The 22,375-nt window shown below is 39.5% G+C and overlaps 1 protein-coding gene across 1 annotated transcript in view; it reads right to left on the bottom strand.

The window, feature by feature from the left end:
- Positions 1–684: 684 nt before the first annotated feature.
- LOC126095059 (myeloid differentiation primary response protein MyD88) overlaps positions 685–22,375 on the bottom strand; it is a 131,000-nt gene continuing 109,309 nt past the window's right edge. The window contains exon 9 of the mRNA XM_049909746.1: positions 685–982. Coding sequence (XP_049765703.1) covers positions 833–982 — 150 coding nt within the window. The 3' untranslated portion in view covers positions 685–832. The remainder of the gene's footprint in view (positions 983–22,375) is intronic.

The raw sequence follows: 22,375 nt of genomic DNA, 5'->3' as shown, positions 1-22,375 counted from the left end.
CTAGCTTGGATGTCCCTGCCAGTAGCTACATCACTGTCAGCATAGCCCTCAGCATCACTGAGGCATGCAAACCCTCCTGCCCAGCACTGAAGGTTCCTACAATAAGACTGTGTTCCCAGGAGAATAAATACAGCACAAGACACAAATTATTCAATCCCAGGCACCCTGCACAGGTAGGTGGATTTGGCAATACAGTGTTACACTCGACACAGTATTTGTTGACAATCTTGCAGCCGTCAGAGAGCTAATGGAACCTTCATTGCTTCCGTTCATCTTTAAATAGCAAGAAAAAACAAATATAAATTTATCTTTCTTCATGAAAGAACACTTTCTTCTATACAGTCTGTAAAATACTTTACAACTGGCAGTAAATTTTACAACAAACTACTTCAAAAAATTAGTTTTTGTTTAAAAGTCTAGAGTATAACTGTACAGTATATTTGTATAAAAAATAAATCTTTAAATTACATCTGATTGCTCATAAACTATTCAAATGAAATCAAGCATTTTTTTTTTGTTCTGGATAACACATACAGATAATGTTACATTTTGTACAGAATTACAGTACAACAGATAGTTCACTTGTGGGACGTGAAGTATCAAATGCCTGTCCCTTCTTTCAGAACTTCATAAAATGCTTTAGTTTTTTAATAAAATATATATTTTAATAACGAATATGGAGAAAAACAATGTAGCAGTACAGTATCACATTTTTTATGTACAATTCTAACATCAGCAGAAAATTAATTATTTACATCGATATATACATTTACACACATTTATGGAATGTGAAAGAACTATCATAAGGTATTTATGAGCAGAGATTTTTTTTTTAACATTCATATCCTTCTGCTACTTTACTGCCTTTCTTCTTGTGACTGGACGATGGCAGAAATCGCTTCAACCAAGCCTTCGGTTTGAGATTTTCTAGACTAGGTGATTTGCTCTTCTTTAGACGTTTTCCATCAGAAGACGTATGTTGCTGGAACAATATGATGAATGTTTTTCATTCATTTTTATTGGTAGTTAGCATAACAATAACAGTTTATACAAGTCATCAGTATAGTATAACATTCCATTTTTCACCTCTTCCCCATGTCGTGGGTAGTCAGAAAGGTTTGAGGATATTATCTGACAGGACAGACAGGATAGTTAACCACAGGTGTTTCATGACATAATGCAGGAAGATCATGGGTATTAACAATGAAAGATGAGGATGAATTAACACAGTGGAAAATACTTTCTACTGTCCTGTTCTCTACAATAAGACCAGAATTTATTATGCTTGTTGGTATATGGAAAACAAAAATTTTTTCCAGACCTGCTATGAAAGTTCTTCATTTCTTGTCACAAGCACTATAACATCTAAGAATAGGCTTTATCAAAACAGTAATTTAAGCATATCTGAATCTACATCTGTACACAGTAATTCTTCTAACAGAGTGTGGCAGGGGTACTTCTGGTACCACTACCATTTCCACCAGCCTCTGCTACATTAGTGAATGGTGCGTGGAAAGAATGACCATTCATATGGCCCTGTATGAGCTCTAATTTCTCTAATTTTCTCACGGTGAGCATTTTGCAACATGCACCGCTCTTCATTGATTCTTGCCTATTCTTCTATTACTTCAGACTGAAAAGGTATACTCAAGAATCGCCTGAATGAGTATTTTGTACACTTTTTCCATCATGAATGTCAAGCCTGGCATCTTATGTTTTACGAGGGCTGTTCAAAAAGTATCCACCTTTATTTCTTATTGTTGAAACCAACAATGGTATCGAGGCATGTGCACAGGCTCCATATTTGTTAAGTGTACTTGACATTAGTACCTTCTGCCTGATTTTTTACCACGAATGCAGAAACAACCAGCTGTTGGCTGGCCATTGACAAGTAAACACATGTAAGTGGATGGCCTCAGCTGTTGCGACAAAAATGTGGAACAACATTACTGCAACAAATTTTGTTTTCAGCTTGGCGATTCTCAATTGAAACAATGCACAAGATTCGACATGTTTCTGGGGACAAAGCAATGGGTACAACTCCTTCAATGGCCGCTCGTCAGTGAAGACTGATGAGTTAAGCATGCTCAGACATGCTCTCAACATCTGGAAATGAGGTTGTTATTGATCACTTAAGGACCCTGGTGATGCAGGATAGGTGAATCACAATCAGAGAACTTGCAGACGAGATTAAAATTAGTACTGGATGCATTCGTTCCATTTTAACAGAACATTTGAATGAACCTCAGGAGAGCCTCAGAAAAATTTATGCCGAAGTTGCTAACAACTGAACAGAAACAACTTTATACGGAAATCACGCAGGACGTGCTGAATACTGTGAACAGTAAATCTAACTTTCTTAACACAATGATATCTGGTGATGGGTCCTGGGTTTGTGGATACAAGTCACCAATAAAGTTCCAGTCATCACACAATGGAAGCACCTATCATCCCCGAGGGGGAAGGGGGGGGGGGGGGGGAGAAGAGAAAGAAGAGGCAGGTGTGCAGCAGTGTGAAAGTCATACTGATGTGCACCAATGTGAAGGTCATACTGACTGTCTTTTTTGACTTCAATGGCATGGTTCATCACAAGTACACTCCTAGAAGATACTAATGTGAATAAGGAGTAGTGATACAAGGTTCTGCACTGCCTTTGCGATGCAGTGAGAAGCAAATGGCCAGACTTGTGACCAGCGAGCAGCTGGGACCTTCACCATGATAACACAATCACTTATTGTTCTCAATTAACTCTGAGATTTTTAGTCTAACCCAATACAGCTGTGTTTTGTGAGCCTCCCTATTCCCCTGACCTAGCACATAGTGTATACTGGTTTTTCCCTAAAATGGAAAAGACTCTGAAAGGAAACATATTTCAGAACAGGGAAGACATTATGTAGAATTCAAAGGAGCATCTGGCCTCCATACAAAAAGAGGCTTTCCAGCAATGTTTCCAACAGTGGCAGCGGCATTGGACGAGATGTGTAACACTTTAAGGGGACTACTCTGAAGGTGACTAGTGTCAAACAGTTGTATCTAAATAAAGACTGATTTTGCAAGTAAGAGTCAGATACCTTTCAAACAGCCCTTATATAAGGTCATACAATTTTAGAATGTAGAGTGTATATTACACAGTTGTTACTGTTTCAGTAATTTATCAGAAATAGTTTAATGTAACAGAAATAGATCTATTTATGCACTGTATATTTCATTTAGGCTAGTAATTAGCAAGGCTAAGTACACTAACTAAGTTTATGAAATTCACATACAGCGACCTGAAGGTAAGATCTCAGTGAATTTACTTATGTTCTAATATACTCTTTTTTTTTTTTTTTTTTGGGAGAGGGGGGGGGGGGGAGGAGTCTGTGATATTTTAAAACATTTTATAAAAAGTATGTATGTAATATGAACTACACAAAAAACATAAGATATTTTTATTTGTAAAATCCAAGCATCTCTTAGCCATTACTCGTTCCACATCCCTGAATGTTCTCCTTCTTAGTGGAATATATGGAAGACAAGGACTGAATCCATACCACCTGCTTCACCGAACACTCCTCCCCTGCTGAGCACCTGTTTACTGATGGTGTTAGGTAGCAGATCAGAGGCAAGGAGCAGAGAAGCAGACCACCTCCTCATTTCCTTCCTCCCTGTGACTACCTAATGTCTGTATTATCAGACATCCAAGAAACTGTCGGTATTATTTTGTTATTGTTTTTCACTTACAAAGAATAGCGTTTAATTCAGTCACTGGCGAATCAGTGCTCATTTGAGGTGATTTCTTCTGCCTCCATAGTTGTCTTTATATAGCATGCATTCACAAGGAGGCTAGAAATGCAATAAGGAATATTATACAATCATGTGATCAGGAAGCTAGGTGAGGAAACAATAAATACATAATAAAACAAAGCAGTCTGTATGCTGCCAATATCTGCATTCCTGTAAGAACAATTACAGAATCTGAAAGAGAATTTCTGCTGTTGAATCTTCTCTTTGTACTCCTGATTAAATGCATCTGACATCTGAATAATACAGGTTTCAGTGCAAAAACTGTGAGACGGCTCTGGTAAGAGACTTTGTACGACATCCCTGTTTACTGCAAATGAGACTTCCTATTGTGCAGAAGCTCCTCACAGCAATTGGAAAAAGAATTAAATTTTAATGGTGTGTCTACATGTTAAAAAGACCCTTGCATGCCACAGCTTTTAAGTTGAGGACGTATGCTAGCACGAGGCAAGTTTTAATTTTGTTACTTAGTGAGAAGAATATTTGAGGGATGTGAGAACTTCCCATTCCCTGAAATTAAATATTGTTTATTCAGATGAATTTTGAGTGAATAATTAATGATAAATGCTGTCCGAGTGAAAATAACTTGTGGAAAGGCATGGTATTTCACCATAAACTCCATGATTAAGTGCTACCAAACATACCAGCTCTACTGCAACCATTGCACAGCTTTTTATATTGGGTATGTCTACCAACCAGCTGTCCACCAGGATGAATGGCCTCCGCCAATATGCGGCACGATATGCAGCTGCTTCACAACTCACGCCATCTGGATCCATCCCTGCATTACCAGCTTTTTTGAACTGCACAGATGGCAGTTATCCTTACAGCACACACCCTGCTCCCAAAATTACCCTGGCCTCAACCTATGGTAACATATTGTCCCTACACCCTCCATCCACCAGTTTCCACTCCCTGTCCTATCACCTCCTCTGAATTCACATCCCCTAACCCTCCTCTGAGCCTCTCTCGGCCGAAGCACCCACCGGTCTTTTTCCCCTCCTCTGCTCCTCTCCTTTCCAGCTCCCCATTCACCCCCCCCTCCCTCCCTCCCTCATCCTACAGCCTCCTGATGCTGCACCTGGTAGCCTTATCCTGCCACTATCTTGTCACCACACTTCCCACCAGGCTGCACTGACTTCTCTCTCTCCACCCCAATCCTGCTATCGCTCCCACTTCCCCACCCACCCTGCGTTGCTGCTTCGTAGCATAACGCAGTTCCTTCCTGGCCAAAGTGATTGGAGGTAGCAGTCATGTGTGCACGAAGAGTGTGTGTGTGTGTGTTTTTTCGCTTTCTGAAGAAGGCTTCAGCCAAAAGATCAATGGGTAACAAGTCTTTGTTGTTCCTGCCTGTAACTCGAAAAGCCTTCTTTATGGTGAGTCACAATCTTTCCTTTTCATAATACTGTTGATATTCCAAATTGCTACTCCAGTATTTCCATTGCTGTGAGATACAATGATTGAAATATCTTCCTAATGCAAGTGTATTTAGCACATGAGTGCTTCTAATTTTATTGGAACTTTTCAGGTGGAGTAACAACACAGCACACCCATAGGATGCGCATATCAACTTATCGTCATCTTTCAAACTTTGAGAAAGGTCGAATCACAGGCATGAGGGACATGGGAACTTCACACTGACGGATTACACAAACAGTTGGCTGTAGCGCAATGACAGCGGAACAAGCCAGAGCCCGATGGACTCGCTATCAGATTCTATACCCAATTTGTGGCTGTTAGCCCCTCTGTTAACTCTAATCTATTGTAGATCCCTTGAACAAAAAGCTGTGCCCAATAGCTGGAAGAAAGCACAGGTCACACCTGTCTACAGGAAGGGTAGCAAAAGTCATCAACAAAACTACTTTCCAATATCATCAGCATCCATTTGTTACAGAATCTTATAAAATATTCTGAGCTCAAACATAACGATGTATCTCGAACAAAATGACCTCCTCCATGCCAACCAACACAGATTTCGAAAACATTGATCATTTAAAACTAACTCGCACTTTTCTCACATGACATCCTGAAAACCACAAATCTTGGCTGTCAACACAGATGCCGTATTTCTCAATTTTGGCAAAGTATTTGACTCACAATCTGTACCACAGCTATGCTTATTTTTAAAAGTAAAATTGTATGAGTACCAGGCATAATCTGTGACTGGGTTGAGGTTTTCTTAGTATGGAGGACACAGCATATTATCTTCGACGGAGAGTCATCAACAGATGTAGAAGTTAATGGCGGTCTGCCCCACGGAAGCATGTTGGGTCCCTCACTATTCATGCTGTATAGTTATGACCTTGCAGACACTATTAATAATAACCTTAGACTTTCTGCAGATTAAGCAGTTGTCTATAATGAAGTACAGTCTGAACTAAGATGCACAAATATCCAGTCACACCTTGATAAAATTTCAAAGTCGATCGAAGATTGGCAACTTGCTTTAAATATTCAGAAATGTAAAATTATGCACTTCACAAAAAGAAAAAACATAGCAGCCAATGAAAATAATATCAGTGAGCTGCAGCTGGCATTGGCAAACTCATACGAATACCTGGATGTAACAGTGAATAGGGCCATGAAATGGATGATCATAATGGGGGTAAGGCAGGTACCAAACTTTCGTATATTAATAGAATACTTGGGAAATGCAATCAGTGTACACAGGATATGGCTTACAAATCACTCATGTGACCGCCCCTAGAATATTGCTTAAGTTGGTGCATCCCGTACCAAATAGGACTAACATGAGATACTGAATGTATACAGAGAAGGGCAGCCCATACAGTCATAGGTTTGTTTGGACCTCAGGAGAGTGTCACAGTGATGTTTAAAGAACTTAACTGGCAGGCCCTTGAAAGTAGACGAAAGTATCCTGAGGACGAGGAATATATTATGACCCCTTACATATTGCTCCCATGGATATAGCAAGGACAAGTTCGGATTAATTACAGCATCATTAGCAGCACCTATTAGTATTTCATTTTGAAGAAATCCTGGCTTATTATTAGGATATGTTTAATAATTTCAATATTATAACTGGACCATTTTAGGTGTAGATTTCACCTCAAATATTGAAATAACATTTAGAAGTGTAGTACATATCTGCCAGAATGTAAATAATGATTGAATTTCTGAACTTTCAGTGCAAAAACGGAATCTGTATTCTCCAACTGTACCAAGAGTAGGAATATGAATTTACTATGGTTGCTATACTGGAACAATTACTCTATTTTTAAACACTGATAAGTCCAAGAAATGAGAAAAATCCTCCCACCCCTCCTAAGGCGGTATTCCACTACCCACCCAAACTATGCATTATCCTTATCTGTCCTCATTCAGACCATACTCCCAATCCTTTTCCATGTGGCTCATATCTCTGCATAGATCCAGATGCAAGAGTGTCCCATATGTCCTCTCACTACCTCCAACTCCACTCCTGTCACTGGCATTTCCTGTCCTACCAAAACTGTGAAAGCAGCCTTGTGAACCACAAACTTAGCTGCTGCCACTGTGCTGCATTCTACATGGACGTGACTACTAACAAGCTGCCTGACTGCATAAATGACCACTAGCAAATCACGGCCAAGAGACTGGTGGAACATCCAGTTGCTGGCTGAACATGCTTCCCAGCATGATATGATTCATTTGAATGCCTGCTTCACAGCTTGTGTCATTGGAATGCTTGCCACCAACATCATTATCTCTGAATTATGTGGGTGAGACACACTCCCACAACTTCTCAACCTTCGTTAATTCCCATCCGTATTCCACCAGCCTGTGCCCTTCCCTCATCCCACTGCAGTACACACAATGTTTTATATCGGCAATGCACCAACAAATCCTTCCTCCTCCCAACTTCTTCCCTCCACTCCTCCCGCTCCCCCCCCCCCCCCCTTCTCCAGCCAGCACAGCCTCCTGATGCTGCACCTATCCTGTCCCCACCATGTTCCTGAATCTCTCGACTGGCAGTACTAGCATCTTCCCCCATCCCTACCCTGCAATCCTTCCCTCTACCAACTACATGCGACCTCCTTACTCCCACTACAGCCAATCCAGCAGATAGCTGCTCACATGAGATGCAGTCTCAGTTGAGCCTTAGTGCCAGGGAACAGTAGTGATATGTGTGAGTGGTTTGAGAATGGGTGCAAGTTCCACTTCTGAAGAAGGATTTTGCATAAACCTTATATATTTCTAGTATTCTTTCTCACTGTGCCTGCCTGTGAATCATCATCTCCTCTATGTGGTCAGTTGTAATCTATCTTTCCTGTATTGTTGTTATTCTATTTTCAGTTAAGCAACTGCATTTACAGAATATATTTTACCTTGAGGTCAAATTTCATTCTGAGGTGCAAAAGTAATTACACATCCATCATTAGTTATTCCATACTCAAAACAGATTTAGTACAATGAGTTCGAGGTGGGTTTGTTGTAGATATTTCCACATTAAACGGAATTTTCACATTCAATTTTGCTCATTACAAGAACAATGGGGACTACAGGAAGTACTACACAACAGGAACATTGCAGGATTGCTCAACTGGCTCTGATGACTAGACAGAATGTAACAGCTCAAATACAACTAGAGGTTACATGCAGAGCATCATCACAAACAATCAGGAACAGACTACTGAAAGCTGGATTCACATCTTAAGTTGCTGAGTGTTGTGTATTGCTGACACCTTAACACTGAAAACAGACTCGAACGTGTAGAACGAAAGTCAACCAGGACACTGGGTAGCATTCTGTGGCATTCAGCAATATGGGTCTCGCTTCTGTCAGCAGCATTCAGATCGACACTAATGTGCCCGTAGATGACTTCGTAGGAAATCAAAAGCAGTGATTCCAGACACCCACAACCCCCAAACTTCTGGAATAATTATGAGGACTACAGGATATGAAAACAGGATTGTTTTGGTAATTTTTGAAAGGAAGCTGAATGCTTACTGATATGTGGCAAGATTGGGAAACCTTACAACATTCATGACCAGGGAACCAAATGGATTATTCCAGCACGACAAAACACACCCCACACTGCAGTTCACACTACGAACAGCTTGATGAATATAAAATTAGGCTACTGCAGCAATTGTCACATTCAGTAACATTTTTCTGGTTTTTTGACTGCAGGTGTTACAAAAAGAATGCATATATTTATTAAACTTTAATACACACAAATATGACACTTTACACACATATCTACACTCCTGGAAATTGAAATAAGAACACCGTGAATTCATTGTCCCAGGAAGGGGAAACTTTATTGACACATTCCTGGGGTCAGATACATCACATGATCACACTGACAGAACCACAGGCACATAGACACAGGCAACAGAGCATGCACAATGTCGGCACTATTACAGTGTATATCCACCTTTCGCAGCAATGCAGGCTGCTATTCTCCCATGCAGACGATCGTAGAGATGCTGGATGTAGTCCTGTGGAACGGCTTGCCATGCCATTTCCACCTGGCGCCACAGTTGGACCAGCGTTCGTGCTGGACGTGCAGACCGCGTGAGACGACGCTTCATCCAGTCCCAAACATGCTCAATGGGGGACAGATCCGGAGATCTTGCTGGCCAGGGTAGTTGACTTACACCTTCTAGAGCACGTTGGGTGGCACGGGATACATGCGGACGTGCATTGTCCTGTTGGAACAGCAAGTTCCCTTGCCGGTCTAGGAATGGTAGAACGATGGGTTCGATGACGGTTCGGATGTACCGTGCACTATTCAGTGTCCCCTCGACGATCACCAGTGGTGTACGGCCAGTGTAGGAGATCGCTCCCCACACCATGATGCCGGGTGTTGGCCCTGTGTGCCTCGGTCGTATGCAGTCCTGATTGTGGCGCTCACCTGCACGGCGCCAAACACGCATACGACCATCATTGGCACCAAGGCAGAAGCGACTCTCATCGCCGAAGACGACACGTCTCCATTCGTCCCTCCATTCACGCCTGTCGCGACACCACTGGAGGCGGGCTGCACGATGTTGGCGCGTGAGCGGAAGACGGCCTAACGGTGTGCGGGACCGTAGCCCAGCTTCATGGATACGGTTGCGAATGGTCCTCGCCGATACCCCAGGAGCAACAGTGTCCCTAATTTGCTGGGAAGTGGCGGTGCGGTCCCCTACGGCACTGCGTAGGATCCTACGGTCTTGGCGTGCATCCGTGCGTCGCTGCGGTCCGGTCCCAGGTCGACGGGCACGTGCACCTTCCGCCCACCACTGGCGACAACATCGATGTACTGTGGAGACCTCACGCCCCACGCGTTGAGCAATTCGGCGGTACGTCCACCCGGCCTCCCGCATGCCCACTGTACGCCCTCGCTCAAAGTCCGTCAACTGCACATACGGTTCACGTCCACGCTGTCGCGGCATGCTACCAGTGTTAAAGACAGCGATGGAGCTCCGTATGCCACGGCAAACTGGCTGACACTGACGGCGGCGGTGCACAAATGCTGCGCAGCTAGCGCCATTCGACGGCCAACACCGCGGTTCCTGGTGTGTCCGCTGTGCCGTGCGTGTGATCATTGCTTGTACAGCCCTCTCGCAGTGTCCGGAGCAAGTATGGTGGGTCTGACACACCGGTGTCAATGTGTTCTTTTTTCCATTTCCAGGAGTGTATGAACCTCTCCAGTTCAGATTACAGATGTTCAATATGTCCTCCATCAAGAAGACAAACAATATCACATCGATTCTCAAATACCACCCACACTCAGGTAAGCATGTCCTTCTTCACTGATTTTATGGCAGTATGGATCTGGTTCTTCAACTCTTCCAGGTTCTGCGGGAGTGGTGGTACATAAACATTGTCTTTAATGAAATCCCATATGAAGAAGTCAGAGGGTGTCAAATGCGGTGACCGTGGAGCACAGCTGGGATGTGCTAAGTCACCAGCTCCTTGATGACCAATCAAAAGATCCAGCAGAGTTTCATTCAGATATTCATGCACTTGGCAACTCGAGTGAGGGGGTGCCCCGTCTTGTTGAAAAATGAAATTGTCTTCATGCAGCCTCGGAAACAACCAGTTTTGTAACACTGCAAGATATTGCTGACCGTTAACCATGTTTCCATCAAAGAAGAATGGGCTATAAACAGATGACTGAGATATCGCACAAAACACATTGACTTTGGGCGAATCTTGTACATGTTCAATGGCTGCATGTGGGTTCTGTAGGCCCCAAATTCGAACATTGTGTTTGTTCACCTGACCACTAACATGGAAAGTCGCTTCATCACTGAACGCAATGCATTGTGCGAAAGTGTTATCATTGTCAACAGCATCAAGAATCTCGTTACAAAATGCCACAAGTTTGCATTTGTCATCAGAATGCAGAACTTGTAACAGCTGTAACTTTTACGGCTTCATAACCAACTGACGTCTCAAAACATGCCAAATTGTTGTTGCAGGCAGTTTTAACTCCCAACTGACATGGCGAGTTGATTTTGAAGGACTACGTTGGAAAGCAGTTTGAATTCATGCAACATGTTCTTCAAGAACACCAGGGCAACCAGGAATCTCTCCTTTACATGCGCATCCTGTACCTAGAAACTGTCAATACCATCTGCGAATGTTCCATCCATTCAATTTGGTTACCTCAACCTGAAATGTCTTTGACTGTAATCACGGAATTGCACTTTGCAAACTCGAGAACACAAAATGATTCCTGCTGCAGAGTAGCCATTTTAAACATATGGCGGTTACACAGCAAAACAGAAGACAACTGACATCTAGCGGCTATTAATATAAATTAGACTATGTATTCGTTTTTCCAATAGCCGAGCCATGGCACAGCGATCGATAGTTCGGACAAAATAATACTTTGTAATATATATATTCTTTTTGAAACACCCCTGTATATAAAACTATTGACGTTTCAGTCCCTATTGCAAGCGACCTTATTTAGTGTGTTTTTGTTTACTGCTGAATGAGAAAACTGTTTCTTATATACCTGCAGACGTGGCTGTTATCTAACTTTGATAGGGTGTTTAGGAAGAAGGGGAGGGACGCTAGAAGTCTTTATTGGTGATTTTATTATTTCTTTTCATTGAGGGAAACACAATTTTTTGATTGGTGTTTGCATTACTGCTTGTGATTGGTGGAAATCGACAAATGGAAAACCAGGCAGCAGCTGTGACGTGGCATTGTTTTCCTGCTTCCAAGTACCGGCGGTGGTGCGTCAGTACTCTATGTACCTGCAGCTGCTGTGGTCTCCCAGCTTTCAGGAGGAAGAGTACAGAGGCAATAGAAATAGCCAAGTGACCGGCCAACACGAAACAAGAAGATGGGCACGACTTCTAACCTCTTGGCTGCCAGCAATAATAGCACTACAGGACGATAGCTCATGTGAAGCAACACATACAGGCGCACAGGAGACCGCAGCGGCCACAGGTACATAGAGTACTGGCGCACCTCAGCAGGCACTAGAAAGCAGGAAAACAACACCATGTCACAACTGCCACCTGGTCTTCCATTCGCCGATTTCCACCAATCACAAGCAGTAATGCACACACCAATCAAAACATCAGGTTTCCACCAATGAAAAGAAATAATAAAAACACCCTCCCCTTCATCCGAAACAGAATTAGATAACAGCCACGTCTGCAGGTATATAAGAAACAGTTTTCTCATTCAGCAGTAAACAAAAACACACTAAATAAGGTCGCTTGCAACAGGGACCAAAACGGTGGTAGTTTTATATATATATTGACAATGCGGTCACAAAACCAGAAAAAAATTATTGGAAGCTTGATGAATGTTTGGATCCTTGACCAGCCTGCGTGGTCATTTGATTTGTCACCCACAGAGCACGTTTTGGACGAGAAGCTACAATGCACACTTTCATACCAGCCTCCAGCCAGCAATCTTCATTAATTAATACAGCATGTGTTTCATGCACAGCATGAATCTCTCAAGATAACATTCAGGTGCTGTTTGTTTCCAGACCACAATGAATAACAGAATGTATTTGTGCCTTAGGAGGAGGAGGAGGAGGAGGAGGAGGAGGAGGAGAGGATCACATCTTACGCTGATGATATCAGTTCCAAATGAAATGAAAGTTTAATCATGTAATGATGATGTGATGTGAACTACTCAAAGTTCAGTAAGTATTGAACTGGTGCTTAAATGTGTAACATTTTCCATTTTTATCAGTCTATTACAGACAGTTCTTTACACACACAAAGTGTTGAGTGCTACTGACAAGGGGTTTCAAATTGATTCTATATTTCAAGATTTTCAGAAGGCTTTTGACACTTTCACAGTGGCTTATAGTGAAATTACATGCTTATGGAATACTGTCTCAGTCATGTGACTGGAATCGTTATTTCCTGTCAAAGGGGTCACAATTCATAGAAACTGACAAAGTCATAGAGTACAATGGAAGTGATTTCTGGTTTTTCCCAAAGCAGCATTATAGGCCCTCTGCTCTTCTTTATCTATATAAATGATTCAAGAGACAATCTGAGCAGCCGCCTTAGTTTGTTTGCAGATGATACTGTCGTTTATCGTCTAGTAAAGTCCTCAGAAGAACAAAACACTCTGCAAAACAATTTAGGAAAGATATCTGTGTGGTGCAAAATTGACAGTGGACCCCAAATAATGAAAAATGTGGGGTCATCCACATGAGTGCTAAAAGGAATCCATTAAACTTCAGTTACATGATAAATTAGTCAAATCTAAAGGCTGTAAAATGAACTAAATACCTAGGAATTACAATTATGAACAACTCAAATTGGAAAGAGAACACAGAAAATGTTCTTGGGAAGGCATACCAAAGACTGCGTTTTATTGCCAGAACACTTAGAAAATGCAACAGATCTATTAACGAGACTGCCTAAACTATGATTGTCTGTCCTCTTTTGGAGTACTGTTGTGCAGTCTGGGATCCTTACCAGATAGGATTTAAGAAGTACATCGAGAAAGTTCAAAGAAGGGCAGCACATTTTGTATTATCGTGCAATACGGGAGACAATGTCATTGGCATGATACAGGGTTTGGGGTGGACATCATTAAAACAAAGGCGTTTAACGTTGCATCAGAATCTTCTCATGAATTTTCAATCACCAACTTTCTCCTCTGAATGTGAAAATATTTTGTTGATGCTTAGGGAGAAATGATCGTCTCAATAAAAGAAGGGAAATCAGCACTCAAAGCGACAGATGTGAGTGTTCCTTTTCCTCCGAATATTGTTCTAGATTGTTTCAAAATGGCTCTGAGCACTATGGGACTTAACATCAGAGGTCATCAGTCCCCTAGAACTTACAACTACTTAAACCTAACTAACCTAAGGACATCATACACATCCATGCCCAAGACAGGATTCGAACCTGCGACCGTAGCGGTCGTTCGGTTCCAGACTGAAGCGCCTAGAACTGCTCGGCCACACCGGCCGGCTGCTCTAGATTGGAATAATAGAGAGTTGTTGTGGAGGTAGCTTGATGAACCCTCAGTCAGGCATTTAAGTGTGATTTGCACAGTATCCATGTTCACGTACATGTACATGTAGATGTTGATGTCTATGTCATTATAAATATCAGCTCATCAGACTGACATACTACTTCACACAGATTTCAGGAGCAGATTAGCCAATGGTAAGTTCGGAAACTAATCAAATTCATTGCCAATTGGTGGAAGTGTATGGTGTAATGTAATTAACTGTCGGAGATAAAGTTTATCTCATGTGAAAAGTACGATGCCCACACTAATGAGTTAAGGTAACTTCATTATGTTGCCATACAATGTATTTAATTTATTTATTTATGAATATTTTCTTTTATGATAAATAATGGATTTGTTTGAGATTTAAATGTTGTATATTTATGTGTATTTATTTATATGTGTCTTTGGAGTCAGGAGACCAAAGAATCTGGAATGCAGGAATGTCTGCAACTTCCGGGCACATGTTGGCTTGCCCGCCACTTCTTTGTCAGTATTGGAGGGAGATGGACGTGTTTACGTGATTGTAGTGACTAAACAAAAAGTACGAATAAATATTATTTTTAGCCGAAAGTAATTTGAATCCGGTAGTGTTTATTTCAAACAAGAAGAAAACCAAGACCATGCTTGTTAGAGTAATAATTTTGCAGACAAAACTTCGAAAACCCCTAGACAAACGAGATCTGCAGTGTGTAATCTTTCAGCAGCTACTAATAAATAAGCCTTGCTGAAATTGTGCTGGAACTACTCGTATTATTCTTTATTACAAACACGTGGTGCGAATGTGGTGCTACCACAATATACCGCGTAAGATTCCACATCATTCAGTTATCAAGAAACGAGATAGGTAACAACCAGTACAATATGGTGGCGTCGTCCGGGATTATTGAAAATGTTACCGAAATAAACTACCACCGAGATTGCGAAGAAAACGACAGAATTCGTACATCCTGGCTGAAAATGTTAACGGAAGTCGTATGCTGATACCTTCAAGACAAAGGAAGTCGAATGCTGATACCTTCAAGACAACGGGATGCAGTTACTGGAGCAAGAATAACGGCGCAATAAGTCACGAAAGAAGAAAAAAGTGTAAAGTGTTGTGCAACCAAAAAAGCAATATTCATATAAGTGTAGTGTTTCAGTGTTGTGAATTACATCACGCACCAATCAACAAAGAAGACCTTATAAGAAAATAAGTAAACTGTGAGTAAAATAGTTTAGTATCCTTTAGAAAAGATAAATTTGTTGTGTTTTGTTTATTCCTGTGTAAAAAGATGACTATTGTAAAAGAGGAAAGTGTTGACGACGGTGTCGCCAACGCTAGTACAGATGTAAATTTATCATACGAAACTGAATGCAACAGTAATAGTCCGAATCCTGTAGACAAAGTTGAAACTCATACGGAAAGACAGAATGAAGTTAAAGACATGCTATCAAAAATAATGAATTATATGGAGGGAAAATTTAAGGCAATTGATGACACTAACAGACAAAACGGACAGTGGTTAGGAAATATTAAAGACAGACTCGATGCTAATGAGATTCGTTTGGATCAAATGGAGCAAAACAACGCTGCTCAGTTAGACCAGACTCTTAAGCTCATGAGTGATAAATTTGAAAAACAGTTCAAAGAATATGAAAAGAAAAATGACGATCACTTTCAAAAAGTAGAAGCAAAAATTTCTAGTTTGAGTCGTAATATGGTTAAGATCACGGGTAAGGTCAATTATGTCGGGAGAAAAGTTAAAAATGTAGATGCAAAAGTAAAAAATCTGAAAACTGAAGTTAGTACAGGTAGAGAGAAAATCCATAATGCGTTTAAAGTTGTGCATTCAGATATCAAACAAGTAGAAGAAACAGTATCAGATCGTATTTCCCTTGTAGACGATAAAATTGTTAAAGTAGAAAGCAAATTTGAACAAAAGATAGGAATTATTACTGAAAAAATAGATGTAAATAATCAGATAAACAAAAATGAAGTCAAGAGTTTAGAAAGTAGTATTAATGACATCACTAAGAAACTTGAAAGTGTTAGTAGCAATATGGTCACCAATAGTTTGCCGAACAATATTGGCACTTTGTGGTACAATATTCCAGTAAAAAACTTTTCAGATGAGAGCAGTATGCATCCGGTAGATTTCCTGCAGCATTGCAAGGATAACTTTTTTCCAAATATGAATGATAATTTGAAAATTAAATTTGTGAAAAGATTTCTAGAAGGTGAAGCATTGTCATGGACTAATCATTATTGTACTGAGGGAATGTCTTTTGCAGAGTTCGAGGAGAGGTTCTTAAGTAAATTCTGGTCAGAGACAGAACAAGCAAGAATAAAAAGCGAATTCTTGAATGGACCTGTTTATAAACATGAATTTGGTAGCATGAAGCAATTTTGCAGAAATCAGTTAAGGAAACTCACTCACCTAAGCAAACCTTTTGACGAACTCACTCAAATTGATGCACTTAAAAGGAGGCTACCGTGTGAACTACAGTGGGAGTTAGCTTATGGCCCAGATGACACAATTGATCAGTTTTTGAAATATGTTGACAAACTAGACAGAATTATTGAGAAAACAGGTAAACCACCACACCATAGTCAAAACCATTTTCAAAAGACAGGGCATACAAATTGGGGAAACACACAACATGATAAAAAGGAACCACACAGTTTTGGAAGTAGTGATTCTCATCAGAGAAATCACCAGTACAACTTCAAGGGATCACAAGGACGCAATTACCATTACAAGGGTCAATATGGAAATAGTCGTCATCAATTTGGTAACAGGCACTTTGGAAATAAACCAAAGGAGTGGAATAATCATAATGGTATGGGGAGAACTGAACAAGAGTTAAAAAACTGAATAGGGCTCCATTGGCGGTCCGCAAGGTAGGAGCTACTTATACACAAATAGAAAGGGCCAACCCAAACTGTCTAACTAAACAGAAAGATACCTGTGACATAATGAGTAATTATTTTAAAGAGAAGTGTTATCCCATTAATGTAGTATCTGTTACAAATAATATGTGTCATACAAATAAACCAGAAACAAAAGGTAAGTTATTTAAAGACACTGATTGCTTAGAAAACTGTGAAGACTTAAACTTAGATTCATTCTATGAGTGGGCTGAGAGGAGCACCTTGCTGGAAAATAGTTGTTCAAATGATCAAAGTGTATTAGGAATTAGAGAACTTATGGAAGAGTCTGGTGGGCTAGGAATGAAAAGAGCACCTAGTAAGGATGATTTAAATGTGTATCTGCATACTGAAGGTAAGGGTGCAGAGGATCAAGAGAATAATTTTTGTGATGTTGATTGGGAAGAAAAGGAGATTGAGGATAGTAGTGAAGATAGATGTTTTATTGGTGTAAGTGAGGAGTTGGAAGCTTTAGGGATTACTAATATAAAAGAGGATAGTAATGAAATTAGCGAGGTACACATGAACACAGTTGACAATTTGAATGATAAGGATGCCAGAATTTCAGCCAATGAGTTATTTGATCTTGATACATGGAAGAAAAATGAGAAGGAATTGACAGCAGGTAATCTTAACAGCATTAGGGGAGTAGATGATGAAATGTCAGATAGTGAGCAATTTTTGTTTAACTTATGGGTTAACAGTAGTGCCATTAAGGATGATGAAAATTTCAGAAAGGTAACACTTGATATATGTGAAACTTTGTATCCAGACTGGTGGCATAGAATTAAGTATCACATTGCACAAATGTTAAGAGAGAAATATAAAGGAGAGACACACAATAGCACAAACGAATGTAGTTGGATTAATGAAATATTCATAAATAGTAATCAGGCCAAAGAAAATGCAATTAGGGTAATAACAGCATATAACTCTGGTAGTAATGATACAGGTAAGGATACTGGAAAGGGATATGGGTTCAGTGAAATTGAAGATGACTTATTACATGAGAATATTAACAAAAAATTTGACTTTGATGTAAGCAGTCCGTTTATTGATGTGCAGATAGGATCATGGAAAGGAAAGTGTTTAGTAGACACAGGAAGTCAAGTATCTGGGATATCAGAATCATTAAGTAAAAAACTGAAAACTAATAAGGATTATGTCGAGTTACCCGTGGTAGGAATTAAAATAAGAGGTGCTACTGGGAAGCACAGTAAATCAATAAGGAGTCAGGCTTTTATTACTTTTGAAATTGAAGGAGTATCATGGTCACATGGGTGTCTCGTCATTCCTGATCTCACAGAGGATTTTATCCTAGGCATGTCTTGGATAACAAAAGTAAGTGCAGCATTTGATTGGGCAGGGCAGAAATTAATGATGACTCTACCAAGTGGTGAAGTCATCACTACGAAACTTCTTCAATCAAATGTGTTTTGTATGAATAAGACTGTGAACAGTATTGAATTTACAAAAGAAGGTAAGTACATTGAAAGCCATGTCACAGATTTCGATACAGATGAGATAGAGTTTGAAAAGTTAGTAAATGAAAAAGTAGTCGAGGCTAGAGAACTAACTGAGAACCAAAAACAAGATTTGAAATTATTTTTGTGGGAATATAGTGATGTATTTAGCAATATACCAGGTAAAGTAATTGGATACCAATGTACTTTACAGTTGAAGCCACATGAACCTTTCTTTACAAAACCATACAGTATTCCAATCTCGAAAAGGGCAGCAGTGGAGAAAGAATTGCAAAAGATGGAAGTGTGTGAAATCATTGAGAGGAGTATAAGCCCTTATAATAATCCCTTAGTCACTGTAAATAAACCTAATGGACAAGTCAGATTAGTACTAGATTCCAGACAGTTAAACAAATGTTTATACAGAGAAACTGACCACCCAGAGAACATCGATGAGTTGTTATATAAATTTAAAAATATCCAAATTATGTCAAGCCTTGACCTAACTTCAGGTTTTCATCAAGTACCTCTTGCAATTAGTTCTAGAAAGTACACTGCTTTCTTATACAATGGGAGATGTTACCAGTATTGTGTAGTGCCTTTCGGATTAAACTCATCAGTCGCCGAATTTATAAGGGCACTAGACTATGTACTTGGCCAAGAAGTTGTGTCAGAATTAACAATTTATGTAGACGATATATTAGTTTCAAATCAAAGTTGGGAGGATCATTTGAAGTTACTGAAAAAGGTGTGTGAGAAACTCAGAAGAGGTGGTATGACATTAAAACTGGAAAAATGTAAATTTGGTGTGTCAGAACTCAAATTTTTAGGTCATGTCATTACTAATGAAGGGATAAGTGCAGATCCTGAGAAAATAAAATCTATCGTAAACTTTCCATCTCCTAGAAACCGGAAACAATTAAAGTCTTTCTACGGACTCTGTGGATTCTATCGAAAATATATAAATGGACAATGCCTTAATGTAACATGTTTAAGCAACTTACTTAGAAAAAATACTCCATGGAATTGGTCTGAAGAGTGCCAGAAAGCATTTGATAAAATTAAGAATGAACTTTGTAAGAACAGTCTTTTACACAGACCAGATTTTAGTTTGCCATTTTGTCTTCACACTGACAGTAGTGATTATGGACTAGGAGCAGAACTATTTCAGGAGAAAATTGTGAATGAAAAAATCTTCATTGTACAATTGCATTTGCCAGCAGAATGTTACTTAAACATGAGAGAACATACACTGTCACAGAAAAAGAATTACTCGCAGTACACTGGGCGTTTACAAAATTTAAAACATACCTGTTAGGACACAAGATAAAAGTCTATTCAGACCACAAAGCTTTAAGTTACTTGCAGGAGTGTAGACTATATCACAGTAGATTAACCAGGTGGGCAATGTTCATGCAACAGTTTGATTACGAAATTGTGTATATTAAGGGATCAGAAAATGTAGTAGCTGATGCTTTATCCAGGTTACCAGTAGGAGGAGATCAGGAAATGTTTGATCAAGAGGAAGAAAAGGAATTTAAAATAAGATACATGAAGGGAATCCACGATGAAAAGCTCATAAAGACACTTTGCAATAACATCAGGAGGGGACAGAATAACGATCCTAATTGGAAATTGGTTAAGGACTGTTTAGGCAAAAGAGGGTATGATAAACTTGACAAGTACTATAAGGTCTTTAAGGGAACACTCTTTAGAAGAACAGATGTGGACTCTGACAATTGGAAGCTATGTTGGCCAGAGTGTGAGGCAGACAAATTAATAAGGTACACCCATGAGAGTTATGGTCACTGTGGAATACAGAAATGTGTAAAAAAGTTACAAGAAAATATCTACTTTTATAACATGGTAAAGAAGGTGAGGAACGAAATATCAACATGTGACAAATGTCAAAGAGTAAAAGTAAGCAACAGAACATGTCAGGGAGAAATGCAGAACATCATTCCAGATAAACCATTAGATTTAGTAGCTGTAGACTTTTATGGACCTTTACCTAAAAGCAAAGGTGGCCATTGTTTTATATTCGTCATGGTTGATATATTTTCCAAACTAATTAAACTTTATTCTGTGCGAAAAGCTACAAGTAAAGAGATCATTGCAAAAATTGAGAGAGATTACTTCAAGAGTGTAGGGAAACCTAAAGCTATACTATCTGATAATGGTTCACAATTTGTTTCAAAAAACTGGAAAGCATTCATGGAAAAAACTAACACAAAACATATCTTGATATCCGAGTACAACCCATCTTCAAACCCAGCAGAAAGGTACATGAGAGAAATAGGGAGACTTTGTAGGACGTATTGTAGTCACAAACATCCTAGTTGGTCCGACCATGTAAACAACTTCGAGGATATCATGAACAGCTTGCAGCATAGCTCTACTGGGTTTTCACCATATGAAATTATGTTTCATCTCAGACCAGCAAATCTTATTTCTGAATTAATAGACTTTCCACAATGTAGCTTAATATCAATGAAAGAACGTGAAGAGATTGTAAAGAAAACCATGAAGAAGGTAGGTGAAGCTAGGAAAAACAGACATAATAGGAAAATAAAGGCTACCACATTCAGAGTAGGTGACCATGTCTTAGTGAAATCCCACGAACGATCAAAGTTACTAACAGCAGAACTCAAGAAGTTCTTTGACATTTACATTGGGCCATTTGAGATTATTGAGAACCCCCATCCAAATGCGTACCGATTAGTATATCCCAAGTCGTGAAAGCTGTTTGGTCTTAGGAATGTTGTTTCTTTGAAGCCGTATATTGAGAAAAGAGCAAACTAAGCTTACAAACATGTCTTTATCTGGAAAGAATTTTGCTGGAAGGAAAAAAAAAAAAAAATTGCATAGTTAATAGACTATATATTCTTGTATAAGCAAGTGTGCTTTTGTTTTACATCATGCTCACCATAACTGTTTTTATTCAGCTCTGTTTATAACACAACACAGATACTTTCTTGGCTTATTTTGTTTCTTAATTTTGATATCACATAATTTACAAGTCTCATGAGAGAATAGTGTTGTTGAATTGAAATACTTTTGCAACCTCACTGATAATATAGGTACTATGTTTGTTCTACTATGAGAAAATGTTTTAACTTTAGTATTATTTTATAGTAAATTTCTGGGCAACAAATCGACATATGTATTTATGTAATCTATGTTGTGAGACAAAGGAGGAAGTCAATGGTTGATGAAAGAGTAAACAGTTTACTACAGTTGTGATAAAAAGTTGTATACAAGACAATGATGCAATTTCTGTATCGGACTGACAAGTGGACCAGGGTACACTTGTAAGTCCTGGTGGGCTATTGTAATGTAATTAACTGTCGGAGATAAAGTTTATCTCATGTGAAAAGTACGATGCCCACACTAATGAGTTAAGGTAACTTCATTATGTTGCCATACAATGTATTTAATTTATTTATTTATGAATATTTTCTTTTATGATAAATAATGGATTTGTTTGAGATTTAAATGTTGTATATTTATGTGTATTTATTTATATGTGTCTTTGGAGTCAGGAGACCAAAGAATCTGGAATGCAGGAATGTCTGCAACTTCCGGGCACATGTTGGCTTGCCCGCCACTTCTTTGTCAGTATTGGAGGGAGATGGACGTGTTTACGTGATTGTAGTGACTAAACAAAAAGTACGAATAAATATTATTTTTAGCCGAAAGTAATTTGAATCCGGTAGTGTTTATTTCAAACAAGAAGAAAACCCAGACCATGCTTGTTAGAGTAATAATTTTGCAG

The sequence above is a fragment of the Schistocerca cancellata genome, chromosome 1 (genome assembly GCF_023864275.1).
Source record: "Schistocerca cancellata isolate TAMUIC-IGC-003103 chromosome 1, iqSchCanc2.1, whole genome shotgun sequence".
Classification (NCBI taxonomy): Eukaryota; Metazoa; Arthropoda; class Insecta; order Orthoptera; family Acrididae; genus Schistocerca; species Schistocerca cancellata.
The sequence above is the reverse complement of the archived record's forward strand: the minus strand, read 5'-3'. Positions and strand labels throughout refer to the sequence as shown.